Source organism: Ursus maritimus, unplaced genomic scaffold (assembly GCF_017311325.1).
Source record: "Ursus maritimus isolate PB19 unplaced genomic scaffold, ASM1731132v1 scaffold_2, whole genome shotgun sequence".
Classification (NCBI taxonomy): Eukaryota; Metazoa; Chordata; class Mammalia; order Carnivora; family Ursidae; genus Ursus; species Ursus maritimus.
In genome coordinates this window covers 48,141,948-48,157,398 of record NW_024424452.1, presented here as the reverse complement: position 1 = coordinate 48,157,398, position 15,451 = coordinate 48,141,948, and the positions used below count along the sequence as shown (strand labels likewise).

Genomic DNA, 15,451 nt, shown 5'->3' with positions numbered 1-15,451 from the left:
CTCCTTGTTCTACAGCGGAGGAAACCTGTGTGGATTGGTGAGGTGAGTTTCCCAGGTAGGTGGTGAGCCGAGAGTGGGTCTTCTTCCTTCCAGATCAGAGCCCATCTGGAGCCTCCCCTCCTGCCAGGGTGCGGAGGCGCTCTGGAACAAGGATGGCCCTCCCTCTGTTATCTGACAGGAATCTCAAGTTGGCGGATCCAAACCTGGGCTCCTGATGATTCGCCCTCCGAGCTGTTCATCACGTGGTCTTCCCGTCTTCCCCATTTTAGGAAATAGCCACTTTTTTCAGTCGCTCAGATGAAAAACCACTGGGCTCCTCTTTCTTTCATATACACCATCCAGTGGGTGAGGAAATCCTCTCTCTCCCTCAGAGTATGTCCAGAATTCTTCCATGTCTCATGACTTTCATGCTACCAGCATAAGCCACTGCTACCTTCTGTATAGTCCACACAGGCTCCCAAGAACTCCCCCTGCTTCCATGTTTGTCTTCCTACACTCTCCAGAGCAATCAGGGAGGCTTTGAACAAGTGGGTCAGGTCGAGCCCTTCCTGCACCAGAATGCTCCAGCGCCTTCCCGTCTTAGAGAAAAGGCAAAACCCTGGTTATGACTTCAGGGTTGCACATGGTCTGACTGTCCCACGTCTCTGGTCCAGCCTTGCCTATCTCTGCTGGGCCACCAGGGGTGGTCCTTCCCCAGGAGCTTTGCGCTTCCTGTCTCTGTGCTTGGAGTGCCCTCTTCCCAGGTGCCTGCATGCCTCCTTTCTTCTCTTCCTTCGGACCTTTACTCAGTTGTCAACTTCTAGGTAAAGCCTTGCTTGTCTACACCATCTAGGATTGCATCAGCCACCCCGGGTACTTCCTAGTCTCTTTTCCACAAGGTGTATCACTATAGCTAACATACTTACTGATTTTGTTTACTATTGGTCTCCACCAAGGCAAGGATTTTTTCTGCTTTCCCCCTTATATCACCAGTGACTAGCACAGAGTAGACATTTAATACATAATTGCTGAGTGAATGGGTGAGTGGTTTAGACTGAATATTGAAATCAAAAGCTTTAGTCACACAGGAGCTCCTAGAAGGACTCATTCCCTCATGCAGCAGGTAGTAACGGAGTGCCTGCTTCGTGCTCATGTCGTTCTCGCTGTCAAGGAATCAATGACCAGAACACGTAATGTGAAAAATCAGCTGGTGGGGACTGTCTTCTCTTCTCCAAGATAGAGCTGGTACTCCGTAGAGCTTCTGCCACCATGATGGTCAAACGTAAAATTAATGACCCCAAAGAATGTCTCCCATCAGCAAGAGCATGATGGCTGTAGGGGTCATCTTTGTGTCTCAGGACAGATGAGATAAGTTTCAGGATGACCTGGAAAAATAATCATTTTCCTTCTGCAGGTGAGATTGAACTAAAGGCAGGTGAAAGGCTTCTGTCAGAGAAGCGGCCATGTTTGCTGCTCACGATCTGTCTCTCGAAACTCAGGCCCAGCAGCCCTCAGCTCTGTTACAGTCCGAGTGGTTGGTGTATAGTGAAAGGGAGGGAAGTGTGGCTCTTTTGTGAAAGAAAAAGACAGAGGCATGTGAATTCTAAGGGCCTGGGCAGTCCTTCCTTGAAAGTTGGCATTGTTCTGATTCTTTTTTTTTTTTTTTGAAGATTTTATGTATTTATTTGAGAGAGAGTGAGAGCTTGAGAGAGAGAGAGCACGAGCAGGGGGAGAGGGAGAGAGAAGCAGGGGAAGCAGCAGAGGGAGAGAGAGAAGCAGACTCCCCGTTGAGCAGGGAGCCCGATGCAGGGCTCGATCCCAGGACCCCGGGGTCAGGACCTGAGCCGAAGGCAGACGCTTAACCAACTGAGCCACCCAGGCGCCCCTGTTCTGATTCTTTGATGGAGAAGTGTCTAGTTTTGGCTTCTGCCTTTTTGAAAAGAATGTGGAGAAATGGGAGTGATGAAAATTTGAGTAGTAAAAATTCAGAAGGGAAAGGGCCTCTTAGAGAAATTTTGAAAGGAATTGGTACTATCTACCCTGACGAAGAGAAGGCAAAGGGACAAATAGGGCCCCGGTCTCACTATAGGAAGGGCCACTTTTAGAAGGCTGCTCGGCAGCCTTTCCTTCACTGCTCTCATTTCTGACCTCGATTTACAGAATCGGGAGCTCAGGTTGGACACTGCCTTGAGGACAAGAATAACAAAATTTGGGAACAGTTAACTGAGAGAAACTATTCAATTGACATTTCTGGAAGAGTTGAACAGATAGAAAAGGGGGGACGTGGGGATGGGCTCAGAATGTATCTGCCGGGAGCCAGGGGCCAGGACCCTTCATAGTGGTGAAGCTGGAATGGACATTTGCTGTTCTCTGATGTGACACATTCGTTTCCTAAACAAAGAAACAAAGGTCCTGAGAGCCTAGGGACTTGACTAAGCTTACCTAGCAAGCTAAGGGCAGAGCTCATATAGGACCGAGACCTTCTGGCTTCCAGGCTACCAAATAACCCTCTGGGGTCTTGGGGAAGTCTATTTCCATGATTTCTAGGTTTGGGTATTTAGATACTGGACTATTTTTGAGGTAATTCACGGGCAGTGTTTGACATCCCTCTTGAGCCCTGTGTGGCCTTTATTAGCACGACCAGCCCAGAACCTGGAAGGTGGTCCAGAGGGCTGAGGGGTGGGTTTAGAAGACTGTCAGCCTGGGTCTACATGTTGGCTCCATTTTTTCTTAGCTCTGTGACCTCTGGCAGGTTACGTAACTACTCTGTGGCTCATAGTACTTGAGAGGGTTATTGTGGGGAGTCAACGAAGTATAATCTATGTAAAGTGTTGAGTATAATTCCTGACACAGAGAAAAAACACTCCATAAATTTTGGCTATTATAGTGCACGTGCAATAAATGTATGTTGGGATAATGGATAAAATCCTGTTAGAAGGCAGGAGTTTGGTACGATTTTATTTATTTATTTATTTATTTATTTATTTATTTATTTATTTAAGAGAGAGAGCACAGGAGAGGAAGAAGCAGACTCCCCGCTGAGCAGGGAGTCCGACACGGGGCTCAATCCCAGGACCCAGAGATCATGACCCAAGCCCAGGACCCAGAGATCATGACTCGAGCCGAAGGCAGACACTTAACTGAGCCACCCAGGGGCCCCGAGTTTGGTACTAATTTAGATCAGCCAGGGTCCCCTGGATAATGTCTGCCACAAAGAAGATTTCTCCCAGCAACAGATACATGACACCTCTTCTATGGCAATAAGATTTATGGCACAAAAAGGAGAGGAGAATAGCAAAGGATCACTCGATTAATGGCAAGATTGGAATTAGAAACTAACTCCCGGAAGCCAAGGTTATTTTCTTTGAAGCTTGAAGGTTATTCTCCCTCCATGTTACAAATCTGTAGAAGAAATCGATTGAGGACCATAAAGGAAACTTAACTTAGTTTGCTTTTTCCCATCTTTTAAAATCAAGACAAATAGAAGCCTATTAACCTACGTTAAAACAATTAATACAAGAAGCACTCAACTTTAACCAGTCAATCCAGCTGATAATAAAAATACATATGGCAGTGTCTGTATGCTGTCAGGGGGTGAAGACTAACAGTGTGGACAGGAAGGAAGGATGAGGGAAGAAGAGAAACAAGGAGAGGGAGGAAGAGGTCCAAAGGGGGGATGGAGAGAGGACCAGGCAGAAGTCCAGGAGCACAGAGACAAAGGGAAGGGAAAACTACCTTTTGGGAACTTTTCATAATTATTTCACTTACTCCTCCCCAAACAACCTCACTCGAGTGTGGTAATCCCCACTTCACATTAGGGAAACTGAGGCTGAGCGGGCTGAGTCATATGTCCGATGTCCTTTAGCTAGGAAGTGGTAGAGCCCATTTTGAAAAAGACTTCTTGGACTGCAAAGTGCATGACTTTTGCTCTCCTCTTCCCTAATTCCTCTATTCTCTCTCCCTTCTGTTTCTTCTTTGTGTCACTGCCCTGCTTTATTCTCTTTATTCCCCGTCTCCTTCTACTCCTTCCTTCCTACCCTCTCTCCCTCCGTCCCAACCACTGAGTATCATTCTCATCTTGAGGGGTCTTCGGATGTCTCTACTGGAGACCTTGGCATGTGAGTCGTGATTTTGCAGGCATACCCTTCTCTGACCTACCTTGACAGGTCACTGACATCACCTGTGTGACAAACTGGATGCCCAGCCTCTGGTTCCAGTTCATTCGGCAGCCTTTGTGCCTCGTTATCCCCTCAAGTTCCAGATTTGCCACCTGCTTAGAGGATTGTTTTCTTGATTCTTGGGATTAATATATATATATATATTATATATTATATATATTATGTTATATATTATATATTATGTATATTATATATAAAGGAGGCATATATATTATATATATAAAATATATTAAAAATACTATATATATATATATACCAATATTGAATTTTGCTCCTCAATGCTGGGAATGGGAAGATGGAAACCACAGCTTTCTAGATGATGGAAACTAACCCAACAGAGAATGTTTGTCAACAGAGAGGACAGAATTGGGAAGGGGGTCTGCCTGACATCCTCGTGCACAGACCCTTAGGGTTCTGAGGGTTAGAATGAACTTTGGTGAAAATCGTACGTGTGGGGAGGCAACGATCATGCCAGCCCACACCTCTGCCTGGGTACCCTTCCCCACCCCCAAAATCAGCCGCTGACTCTGAAATGTCACCTAGGTGACATTCCTCCACCTCTTCACTTACTAAATACCCTCATGGCTCCCTGAAGATCTTCCCTGACAAGTCGGATCAGGTGATGTTGTGTTCAGGCTGGTGCACTCGGGGCAGACCTAATGGGACGTGAATGCCAAGCGTGATGCATAGGATCTGACAGAGGGAGTTCTCGAAGTAAAGCGCTTGCTGTTAACCATCGCGTGCCCACAGTCCATTAGAGGGAGAAGCTAGAGGTAAAGCGCAGGACAGCCCCCTGGAGAGACCAAGGAGAAAGTGCTCATTAAAAGAGAGGGCAGGATCGGAGGTTATCAAAATTTGAAGTGAAACCTCTTAGACTGGTCACCACAATGAACGGGGAAGGATGCGGACTAAAGAACCCACAGTTGTACTCGTGCGTACCCAAATCACTTTGCTCGCTTTGTTTCGTCGGTCAACATCACGACATCTCTGATCCAGGACCGTGAGGATGCCCATTTTACAGATGAAGTGTCACAAGCTCCGGTAGGTAACTCGCTTTCCCACAGTTGTCCTGGGCATGTGGTGACATCCGCTCGTCTTCCTGTGTACCAGCTGTGCAGGAAGAAAGGCAGAGGAGCCGGGAGCGGGCCGAGAGCGAGGCAGAATGCGCCAGTAGCGGCCATGAAGATATGCCTGTGGAGCGGATTCTAGAAGCTGAACTTGCTGTTGAACCAAAGACAGAATCCTATGGTGATATGAACATGGAGAACTCGGTATGTGGTCTTAGACCTCCATCCACCTCCCACTTCTTGGCGGGGCTGAAGATGGGAAAGGGGCATACTAGAGTCCTGGAATCTGCTGCTCACAGTGATTTGGTTCCTTTTTTTTAGACGAATGACCCTGTCACCAACATATGCCATGCTGCTGACAAGCAGCTTTTCACTCTTGTTGAATGGGCCAAGCGCATCCCCCACTTCTCTGACCTCACCTTGGAGGACCAGGTCATTCTCCTCCGGGCAGGTAAAGGACATCGGGGTTTGTTTTTTCTTGGGACAATCACTTGGGCTGCCATTTTGAAATTACCCTTGGGAGCCTAAGTCAAGTCAGCCAAGTGTGACCCATCTAAGCTGTGTGCCACGGTGATGACAGGATAACCCTATTCAGGGTTATTCTTTTTACATTAATTACAGGCTCTTTCATTTGGGTGGTCCTCTCCCACTTTTTTTTTTTTAATTTTTAATTTTTTATTTATTCGACAGAGATGGAGACAGCCAGCGAGAGAAGGAACACAGGCAGGGGTAGTGGGAGAGGAAGAAGCAGGCTCCCAGCGGAGGAGCCTGATGTGGGGCTCGATCCCAGAACGCTGGGATCACGCCCTGAGCCGAAGGCAGACGCCCAACCGCTCTGCCACCCAGGCGCCCCCTCCCACAACTTTTATTCCCAAATGAAACATTGTTATTGGAGGGCAAGACTCTTTTTCCATGCAAATTTTACCATGGTTTTATAATTTGTGTTTAATTTTCAAAGACAGGTCAATTTGATGGAGGACAGTCTAAAGCAATGCCTCCTTATTATTAGGCTATTGGGAAATAGGGGGATGCCCATTTCACAGATGAGATAAGAGAAGCCAAAGATTGTTTTTTTTTTTTTTAAGATTTTATTTATTTGACAGAGATAGAGACAGCCAGCGAGAGAGGGGACACAAGCAGGGGGAGTGGGAGAGGAAGAAGCAGGCTCATAGCAGAGGAGCCTGATGTGGGGCTCGATCCCAGAACGCCGGGATCACGCCCTGAGCCGAAGGCAGGCGCTTAACCGCTGTGCCACCCAGGCGCCTCCAAAGATTGTTTGCTCAGGTTCATTTCAGGGTCCCTTCCTACGCTAGGGTTCTGTGTGCTGTATTCTGTCTTGGCTTCCATTTCTGGGACATTGTGCAGGTGACATGTGCCACAGCCCCTCTCAGTCACCGGACCAGCAGGGAGATTTCGTGAAGACTGGCTAAGCGTTGGGAGCCAGACCCTCATTTCATCCCCACTAGATAGTGAGCAGTCCCTGAGTGTTGACTGAAAGCCCTGCGCTGCGCTGGGGGCTGCCAGACAACACCAAAGAGATAAAGCTGGGTTGTCAGGTCCTGGGGGCGGAGGCTGCAAGGTATACTCCTTCCCTTTATCCACCATGGCAGCTAACATGTTGACTGTGACCTGTCACATGTTCAGTCCATAGGTGTCGACTGGAGGCAAAGAGTCCTTATCTTCAAGCTGCCATTCTGAGCTGTACTAGGGAGACGGTGGGGGATGTGCAGGGCCATGAGTCAGGGGACCCCTGTCTTACCCTGTTTCTTCACTAATCAGCTGTGTTGTTGGGAGATGGTTTTTAAACTCCCTGCATTTCTGATTCTGCTTTTGTTCCTTGTGGGTCACAGTACATGCCTTGGATGACCATCAGTGAAGCAAGAATGCGGTCAGTTTTCCCTCACGGCCTCCTCCTTCTCCCTGCAGGGTGGAATGAGCTGCTGATTGCCTCCTTCTCCCACCGCTCCGTCTCCGTGCAGGATGGCATTCTCCTGGCCACGGGCTTACACGTCCACCGGAGCAGTGCCCACAGTGCCGGGGTCGGCTCCATCTTCGACAGGTGGCTCTATTCTGCTTCCGGTGCTCGTGTGTGTGTGTGTGCGCGCGCGTGCGCGCGTGCGCGCATGTGAGTGTGGGGCCTGGGGGTAGTGCTGGGATGCAAGATGGACCACCCAAACAGCCGCATAGGGCAAGAAGCAGAGACCATGACACACACAAGAACAGATCCCTGGGGAATGACAGGTGGATTACAAGAACGTTTGAAACGACGCGATGGAGCCCGTCAGGGACCAGCAGAGCTGCTGGGCAGAAGGGAGAACCTGTTATCTCTCAAGGTCTCCAAAGGAGACACTGGATCACGCACATTACCTAGGAGGTTCGGGGTGGGGAGGTTGAACTGCTTATCCTGGGGGGCCTCGATGGAGACAAGCAGCCGGGATCTGACTTTAGCAGGCAGGAGAGATGAGCTGAGGTTTTTGCTGGACTCTGTAGCAGGAGCTCTGGGGAAGGTCTGCAGCAGCAGCAGACCAACCTGGGTCAGACAACAGCAGCCTCTGTCTGTCATTCTCTGCCTTAAGTGGTGTGAAGGGAAAATGAAGGCATGTGATTAAAAGAGATGAATGAAAAGAGTAGGGGTGAATGACTTGGGACGAAGGGATGGAGAGCTGGTAAAGAGGAGGCTAGGGCTGAAAATAGCCTCTCTGTCTAGCGCCAGGGCCCCATGGCCCCTTTCCACTTCCATGAAAAATGATCTTCCAGGCCACGTGCATGTCCACGCAAGATGTCTCTACTCCCTCTCTGCCCTTTCCCGCTGCACATTCCACACAGAGACCAATGTGGTTTTGGCTGACTCAGCCCTCTTCCTGGTCCCTGGAGATTTCCGCCCTGTCTCTGGAGTCTGCCCTCTGCCGTCTTCCTCCAGACACGCCGCACGCTTGCCCTGCTTTGCCTATTGCATTTCTAAGTCCTCTAGGCTGCCTTCCCAGCCTTCCCCGGCAGAGTGTCTGGTGCTCCCCCTACTTCCCCCTGGGTGTTCCCTTGGTCTTGGCCCCTGGCAGTTGTCGGCTTTATGTTGCTACCTATTGTTTCCGTGTCTGTTTCTTCTCTGAAACTGTGAGCTCCTGGAGATCAGGGACTGCAGCCTTTTGATCTCTGTGCCCCTAGTACCTGACGCATCGTCTGAGAAGTGGGGTGGGTACGTAAGAAGTCTTGGTTGCATTCATTGTTTCAGTCCTTGGCCTGGGACTCATGGTTTTCTCATCGCCTCTTGTTTCCTGTGAACAGGGTCCTGACTGAGCTGGTCTCCAAAATGAAAGACATGCAGATGGACAAGTCGGAGCTGGGGTGCCTGCGAGCCATCGTGCTGTTTAACCCAGGTGACTGTGCAGTGCTTCCCTCTCCTCTGTGCTCGGCCTCCAGGCTCGCACGTTCCCCGGTCCTTTGGCTCAGCTGAGACAGACAAGGCAGGGCTGAGGATCCTGACCTTGGCGAGGGCGGGGAGCCGATTCTTTGTGATTTCTACTCCTAGTGCCATCTTGAAAGCGTCTCGAATGGGCGTGGAATGTGCATGTTTGGGGGCAGGTGGGGGAGACGAGAGAGGAGAGAAGCACCCACGGTCATGGTGAAGGAGATGGTAAAAAGCGGTCAGATTCTGCATATAGGTTGAGGCAAAGGCAGTGGGGTTTGCTGATGGATTAGAGATAGTGTGTGAAAGAGAAGTATTAAGTGTAATTCGCAGGGTGTTTTGTGCCGTTTTCCTGAGTAATTGGAAAGACGGAGTTTTATTTGCTGAGATGGGGGTCCTAAGACTTAGGACTTCGTCTTGTGCATTCCCATCTCAGGTGGATAGTAGACATCCAAGAGTAGCTGGCCTGGAAGGTCTTGTTTATGAGTCTGGGGTTCAGAGGAGAAGTCAGGACCGGAGACGTGTGTTTGAGAGCTGTCAGCCTCTACCTGGCACTCGGGCGCTCTGAGCAGGTGTGAGCTCACATGGGGGTCAGTACAGGTTGGGCAGAGAAGGGGGCTGGGGGCTGGGCACTGGGGCGTGCCCTCACGTAGGGGTTGGGGAGCAAAGGAAGAGCCATCAGGGGAGCCTGAGACAGGGCAGGGAGAGGCAGGGAGAGAAGCAGAAGAGGGTGTCCTGGAGGCCCAGGGAAGAAATGTTTTTCGAGAAGGTGGAAGTGATCAGCTTCGTCCGATACTGCTGTGGGTCAAGAAAGGTGACTGCTCAGAATGACATGGTGATTCATGCCCATGCCTCCACTCGTGAACTAGGCGGGTAGTGATTTGAGGCGACACGTGAGTGGAACTGGTTTTTGTACCCCATCTCGTCATTCAGTCCGTGCTTAGCACATAGTAGGCACTCAGTAAATGTGCGAATGTCATATTTCTAGAATGACCGGATAAAATAAAACTCCTCCTTGGAGTCAGTAGTGGGTGCCTTTGGCTATAAACGGCATTTTTAAACCTTTGTTCCAAGAGTCTATTGGGTAGACTTTCTTTCTTTCTTTCACTGTTGTTCCCCGTCCAGTGTGTCTGTAGTAACTCTTGGGGCAGAGGCCTGAGTGGATGGGGGTCCACCTGACCTGTGTCACCTGAGGCTAAATCAGTCATCTTTTCCAGATGCCAAGGGGCTGTCCAACCCCTCGGAGGTAGAGACTCTGCGAGAGAAGGTTTATGCTACCCTTGAGGCCTACACGAAGCAGAAGTATCCGGAACAACCTGGCAGGTGAGGGAGTGCTGCAACAGTTATGGCAGCAGCGATGGTTCTTTCTTGCCCTGGATACACGGAGACGCGCAGCGGGCACTGTCTAGACTTTTCACGTGTTACGTAATCTTTATGACAAGCTGAAAGCTGCTAAAACATTGGCTCCATGAAACCAGAGGTCTCCTCTTGTTCGCCGTTCCCCACTCCGGGATCAGAGCCTGAAGCCATCCCTGGTCCGTAGTAGACAACTTTATTTATTTGTTTGTTTGTTTTAAAGATTTTATTTGTTTATTTGAGAGAGAGCGATAGTAACAGCACAAGCAGGGAGGAGAGGGAGAAGTAGGCTCCCTGGTGAGCAGGGAGCCAGACGCGGGCTTGATCCCAGGACCCTGAGACCATGACCTGAGCTGAAGCCCAACCGACTGAGCCACCCAGGTGCCCCAGTATACAGCTTTAAAGGCTGAGTGAACTAGCAAATGAACAAATGAATGTGGGTGTCATTATCTCTAGTCTCTAACGAGGCACCGAGGCTCAGAAAGGGTAAGGCCCTTGCCGAGATCATGGGGCTGGTGGGCAGTGGGGCTGGGATGTGAACTCACGTCTGTCCGATTTCAAAGAGCTTGGGCTTTCCAGGTTGACTGCCTTGCTTTCTGCTCTGCCCTCTGGAAGCCGCTGTGTGAGAAGGTCCAGAGAGACCGTGGCAGCCAGGACACAGGACCACTGTCCCCCAGGGCCATCTGTGTGGCATCTGGCAAGGTGGTGCTCTGGCTCTGGGCTCCTTGTCTAAAGAGCATTGGTCAGAGGGTCTCCAAGGTCATCTCCCCATTTAGATGTTCCTGAGTCGTTAAAAAAAAAAAAGCTTTTCTCAAATGTTTCCCCCAAAGCACAGCTGAACAAAGGTTTCCTCCCCTGCTAACTCTAGGTAAGTAGAGAGAATGCAATCCTCAAATCTCACAGAAACCGGAAAAAGAAACTGACAAAGCTGCCTTAAAGACAATAGTTCTGTTTTTAGGATTAATATTACATGCTCTGAATTCTCACTCATCATTTTCATTCCTCTGTGAAGTCTAATTTCCGTTTAAGCGGTTTTTTCTGGATCCTAAGCCGGTATGTATCAATTGTCCAGAAGAAGTCGAGCTCCAGTTCTTATTGGAGTTTTTTATTTAACTCCAAGTGGGTGGGTTTGAGGCCTTTGTACCATGTATAGGCAGACCTTGAGGGGTCGGGAGCCGAAGCTGGGGTAACAGACCTCCCAAATGTCAGTAGTTGAACACGATAGAAATGTATGTTTTGCTCCCATGTCAGTCCTGGGGGGGGCAGTCCGTTCGGAGAGCTGGCTCTCTTCTGCATCACGACTCAGGGATCTCCTCTTTCCTTCTTGGGGCTCCACCGTGTCCCTGAGCCACATCCCGCTCTGCAACCAGATGATGGAAGGGGAAAGAGGGGGAGAGACACAGAGGTGAGGCTATCTGGGCAGACCTGGCCTTGGAAAGGCCCCATCTCTTCACTCTCTGCCATTGGCTGAAACTCAGTTGCATGGCCCAGCGAGTCACCAAGGGGTCTGGAGAATGGATGCAGCTGTATGCCAGCGAAGAAGGGGAGAGTGGATTTGGGTGGACACCTGGCCGTCTCCCCTATACTTGTAAGATGTGAGGTTACAGACCTCTACCCAACAGACAGGGCTGGCTGCCAGCCGTAGCCCAGCCCTGGCCGTTGGGAGAGACCTGAAAACCCGGTATTGGATGATTTCTACTGAACCTCCTGGCTTGAAGGTAGTACTAAGCATGTTTTTTTTGAGCACATATTGCACGCAGGGCATTAGGAATGAGAAGGCTCATACTCATCCTTTTCTTCAAATTGGCTCTAGGTCCTATTATTTATCTCTTAAAAAAAAAAAAACCTAGGGACACCTGGGTGGCTCAGTCGGTAAAGCATCTGCCTTCGGCTCAGGTCGTGATCTCGGAGTCCTGGGATCAAGCCCCACATCAGTCTCCTTGCTCTGTGGGGAGTCTCCTTCTCCCTCTGCCTGCTGCTCCCCCTACTTGTGCACACACTCTCTCTCTCTCTGACAAATAAATAAATAAAATCTTTTAAAAAAAAACCAAAAAACCTAAACCAATCTTTTTCCTTATTATAAAAGCAGAGCATGCTTTTGTAGGAATAAGGGAAGTGTTTAAGAAATAAAGTAGGTAATAAATGAATCATAAATTTTGGGGGGTACATTTTTTCCAGTATCCGTGTATATCAATGCATGTGTACCTAGAAGTGTGTATTTACAGAGAGGAAATCATACAGCTTGGTGTATTGTTTTCCTCTCTTAGCTGTTTTAGGTACTTTATCAGATACTGAAAATTACCCTTTTCTGTGATTTTGTCAGTATTTCACTGAGTGGTTGTATCCTCGTGTATTTGGCTGTTGTCCTGTGGAACATTAAGGTTGTTTCTACCAAATATTACTGTCAAAACTTTGGAACTTTCCCGTTCTCCTAGGAACGGGCCAGCCAGGGGCCTGGCCTACCTGCTGGTTGGCTGGACGATGGCAGAACCTGGGGGTGCGGGGAGGGGGTGGAGAGGCTGGGCCTGCTGCATGTTCCTTGGGCGCACCCAGTGCAAGCTGGACAGACGGTGCTCACCCCGAGGCTGAGCAGGTGGGTCGGGGGTGTCATGTGGCTCAGCCAGGTAGGTGAGTGTGCAGACAGCTGGTCACCTCCACTTTGCAGAACACGGTGGAAGGGGAGCCTGGCACCGGGTCCTGGAGAGTGCTCAGTGGTGGAGTGCTGCCACTCCATGGAGACTCTTCCGAAGTACACTTTGCAGGGCTATACTTTCTGTAGCCTGAAAGCAGAGATCAAACTGGAGGAGGAGGAGGAGGAGGAGGACGGGGAGCCTGGGTGCACATTGTCTCGCACTGGGGCGGGGGAGCTCTGGCCGCCAGCGTGCACGCGGAACGCGGCGCCCTCCCTGGGCTGTGGCTCTTCATGGGTGTCCTTATTTCCACGGTTCTGGTCTCGATTCCTAAATCAAGGGCCGTCAGCAAAGACAGCAGTATCCTCGTGTATTTAGCATCTTACGTATTCTAAAACTTTGGCATTTTTAGAGGAAATAAAATACATTTTCAGAGTTACAGCTCAGCCTAACTTTGGACTTTGCAGACAAGCCATTCCCTTCCCCTAATCCCATGAAACTCTTTCGTGGCCGAGGCAGGACCAGGAGCTCAGCGTTTCTATCTGCCTGCCTCTTCCTGCTCGGCGACGTCCTGCAAATGCGCTCAGAGGCTTATCATGGACACTCTCTGAAGGGTTGTGCGGGCCTTGGTGTAGACCGTTCATTTTTCCACGTGAAGAAGTAATGCCTCCCTTTTTTAGATGGTGCCATTTTATCTTATATTGTCCCGGTCCCTTAAGCCTTCATGGGGTGCGAATATAGAAATATACACATTTTCAAGAAGTCTTAAAATTCCAACTTGAAACGCACTCATGGAATAATGTTGTGACGCCCAGCGAGGAGCCATCCTGACCAGAGTCTCTGATTTAAGGCCAGAGTGGCGAACGTGCTTTTGGTCCTTGTCCTTTGATTGGAAGTTATGACTTACTGACTTCCAGTTGTTGTTAATAACATTAAAAAATAAGCTTCCTTGGCAAAAAGGATTTTGAGAGACGAAGGACCCCTGAAGCAGGATGGAAAACATGGCCGATGGAGGGGTCTCCTGAGCAGATGTGAGATGAATTCTTCACATGCTGGCCTCCCTCCCCGTGGTGAACCTCACAGCCAAGGTCCCTAACTACGCAGGAGTGTGGAGGGGTGCGGGCGAGCCATGTGTGAGTGTGCACACGTGCATGTGTGAGAGTGTGCACACGCATAAGGGTGCTGAGAGCACAGGAGAATGTGTGAGTGTATATAGGTGTGTACGTGTGTGCACAAGCGATGTATGTGAGGGTGTGTAAGAGTGTGTGTGCACCCATGAGAATGTGTGTGTGACTGTGCCCATGTGTATGTGTGACACGCGTGAGGCAGGTGTGTATGGGTGTGTATAAGGGTGTGCATGTAAGACTGTGAGTGCACATGTGTGTTTCTGTGAGTCTGTGGGTATGTATGTATGACACGTGTGAGGCAGGTGTGTGTGTATGTGTGACAGTGGTGGGGCTGTGTGTGCGCGTGTACACACACCCGTGTGAGAATGTGTGTGGGTATGTACGTGTGACTGTACACGTGTGCGTATGTGTTGACGAGTGTCAGGCACGTGTGGGTGTGCATATGGGCGTGTGTGTGTGAGAGAGACAGTGGTGGGTTCTGTCGCATGCACACACATGTGGAAGTATGTGAGTGTGCGTGCACACGTGTGTGTGTATTGTCTCCCACCCAGACCAGGCCCCTCAGGGGCAGAGACACCCATATCGGATCGCCCCCTCCTCCGACGGAAAGCCCGAGAAGCCGAGCCCGCGTGGCGGCAACAGCTGGTGCAGTGGGTCACGGCGCTGGTGACTGAGGCGCCCGTGGGCCGGGGCGGGAGGTGTGGCGTGAGGCCCGCACAGTCCGCCAGGGAGGGGAGAGCTGAAGCTTCCTAGGATTGGAGCTCGTCCCGCGTGCTCCGTGCTCTTCCAGGCCCCCTGTCCTACCCCAGGCTGGAGAGCGTACGAGCTGCCGGGGGGACAGCTGCCCGGGAGCCGCCGGTCCGGCCCCTGACGCCCGCTCGCCTCCCCGCAGGTTCGCCAAGCTGCTGCTGCGCCTCCCAGCCCTGCGCTCCATCGGCCTGAAGTGCCTGGAGCACCTGTTCTTCTTCAAGCTCATCGGGGACACGCCCATCGACACCTTCCTCATGGAGATGCTGGAGACCCCGTTGCAGATCACCTGAATGCCCCCAGTGCAGCCGCCCCCCACCCCGGACCGCCCCTGGGCAGGTGTGTGTGGACCCCCACCCAGCACACGTCCCTCCGCCTCCCACCCCGACCCCTTCCTGTTCCAAAAATGTGATGCTTACAATAAAGAAACCTTTCTACATGTGCGATTTTTATAGGTGGAGTTTTGTGCAGATGTTAAAAGAAGCTCTTCTTTGCCATCTGAGGGGCTGGGGATCTTTCTGGAAGTTCTTGGAAAAACGAACCAAGCCTCTGTACATATAATTGGTTTAAATTATTTTTTCACTTGCCATGGAACCCAAACGAGCGAATAATAAAATAATATATATGATGTTGGCACTGCTTGGAGCATGGGGTGTGTTATTGTGCTGTGGGGAAGTGTTCTCAGCAGGGCGAGGAAAGCTGTTGGGTGGGGAATGGGGCTGGGGTCCTGAAATAGTAAAGCCCAGGGTCAGGCACCCTGAGTCTACTGGGCACAGCCTGCTTTGCCTCAGGGCACCCCCCCACCCCACCCTGAGATTGGGAAGAAACATTGTCTTTCAGAGTCTGCTTGGTTTTTTGTTTTTGTTTTTGTTTTCTTCCTCCTAAGAATAATGAGTACAAACAGCCTTGTCCTGATGGGGAGCCATTGAGCCTAAGGCCAAGGGAAGATGCTCTCTTGGTGGAA

The 15,451-nt window shown here is 50.3% G+C and overlaps 1 protein-coding gene across 3 annotated transcripts in view; it reads left to right on the top strand.

Annotated features, from left to right (window-relative positions):
• RXRG (retinoid X receptor gamma) overlaps positions 1–15,123 on the top strand; it is a 43,937-nt gene extending 28,814 nt beyond the window's left edge. For 2 of the 3 annotated variants that reach the window (XM_040635991.1, XM_040635993.1), the window contains 6 exons: positions 5,268–5,428; positions 5,546–5,675; positions 7,151–7,283; positions 8,507–8,598; positions 9,845–9,950; positions 14,633–15,123. In XM_040635991.1, coding sequence (XP_040491925.1) covers positions 5,268–5,428; positions 5,546–5,675; positions 7,151–7,283; positions 8,507–8,598; positions 9,845–9,950; positions 14,633–14,780 — 770 coding nt within the window. In that variant the 3' untranslated portion in view covers positions 14,781–15,123. The remainder of the gene's footprint in view (positions 1–5,267; positions 5,429–5,545; positions 5,676–7,150; positions 7,284–8,506; positions 8,599–9,844; positions 9,951–14,632) is intronic. The other variant, XM_040635992.1, reaches the window with a different exon arrangement.
• The last annotated feature ends 328 nt before the right edge of the window (positions 15,124–15,451 follow it).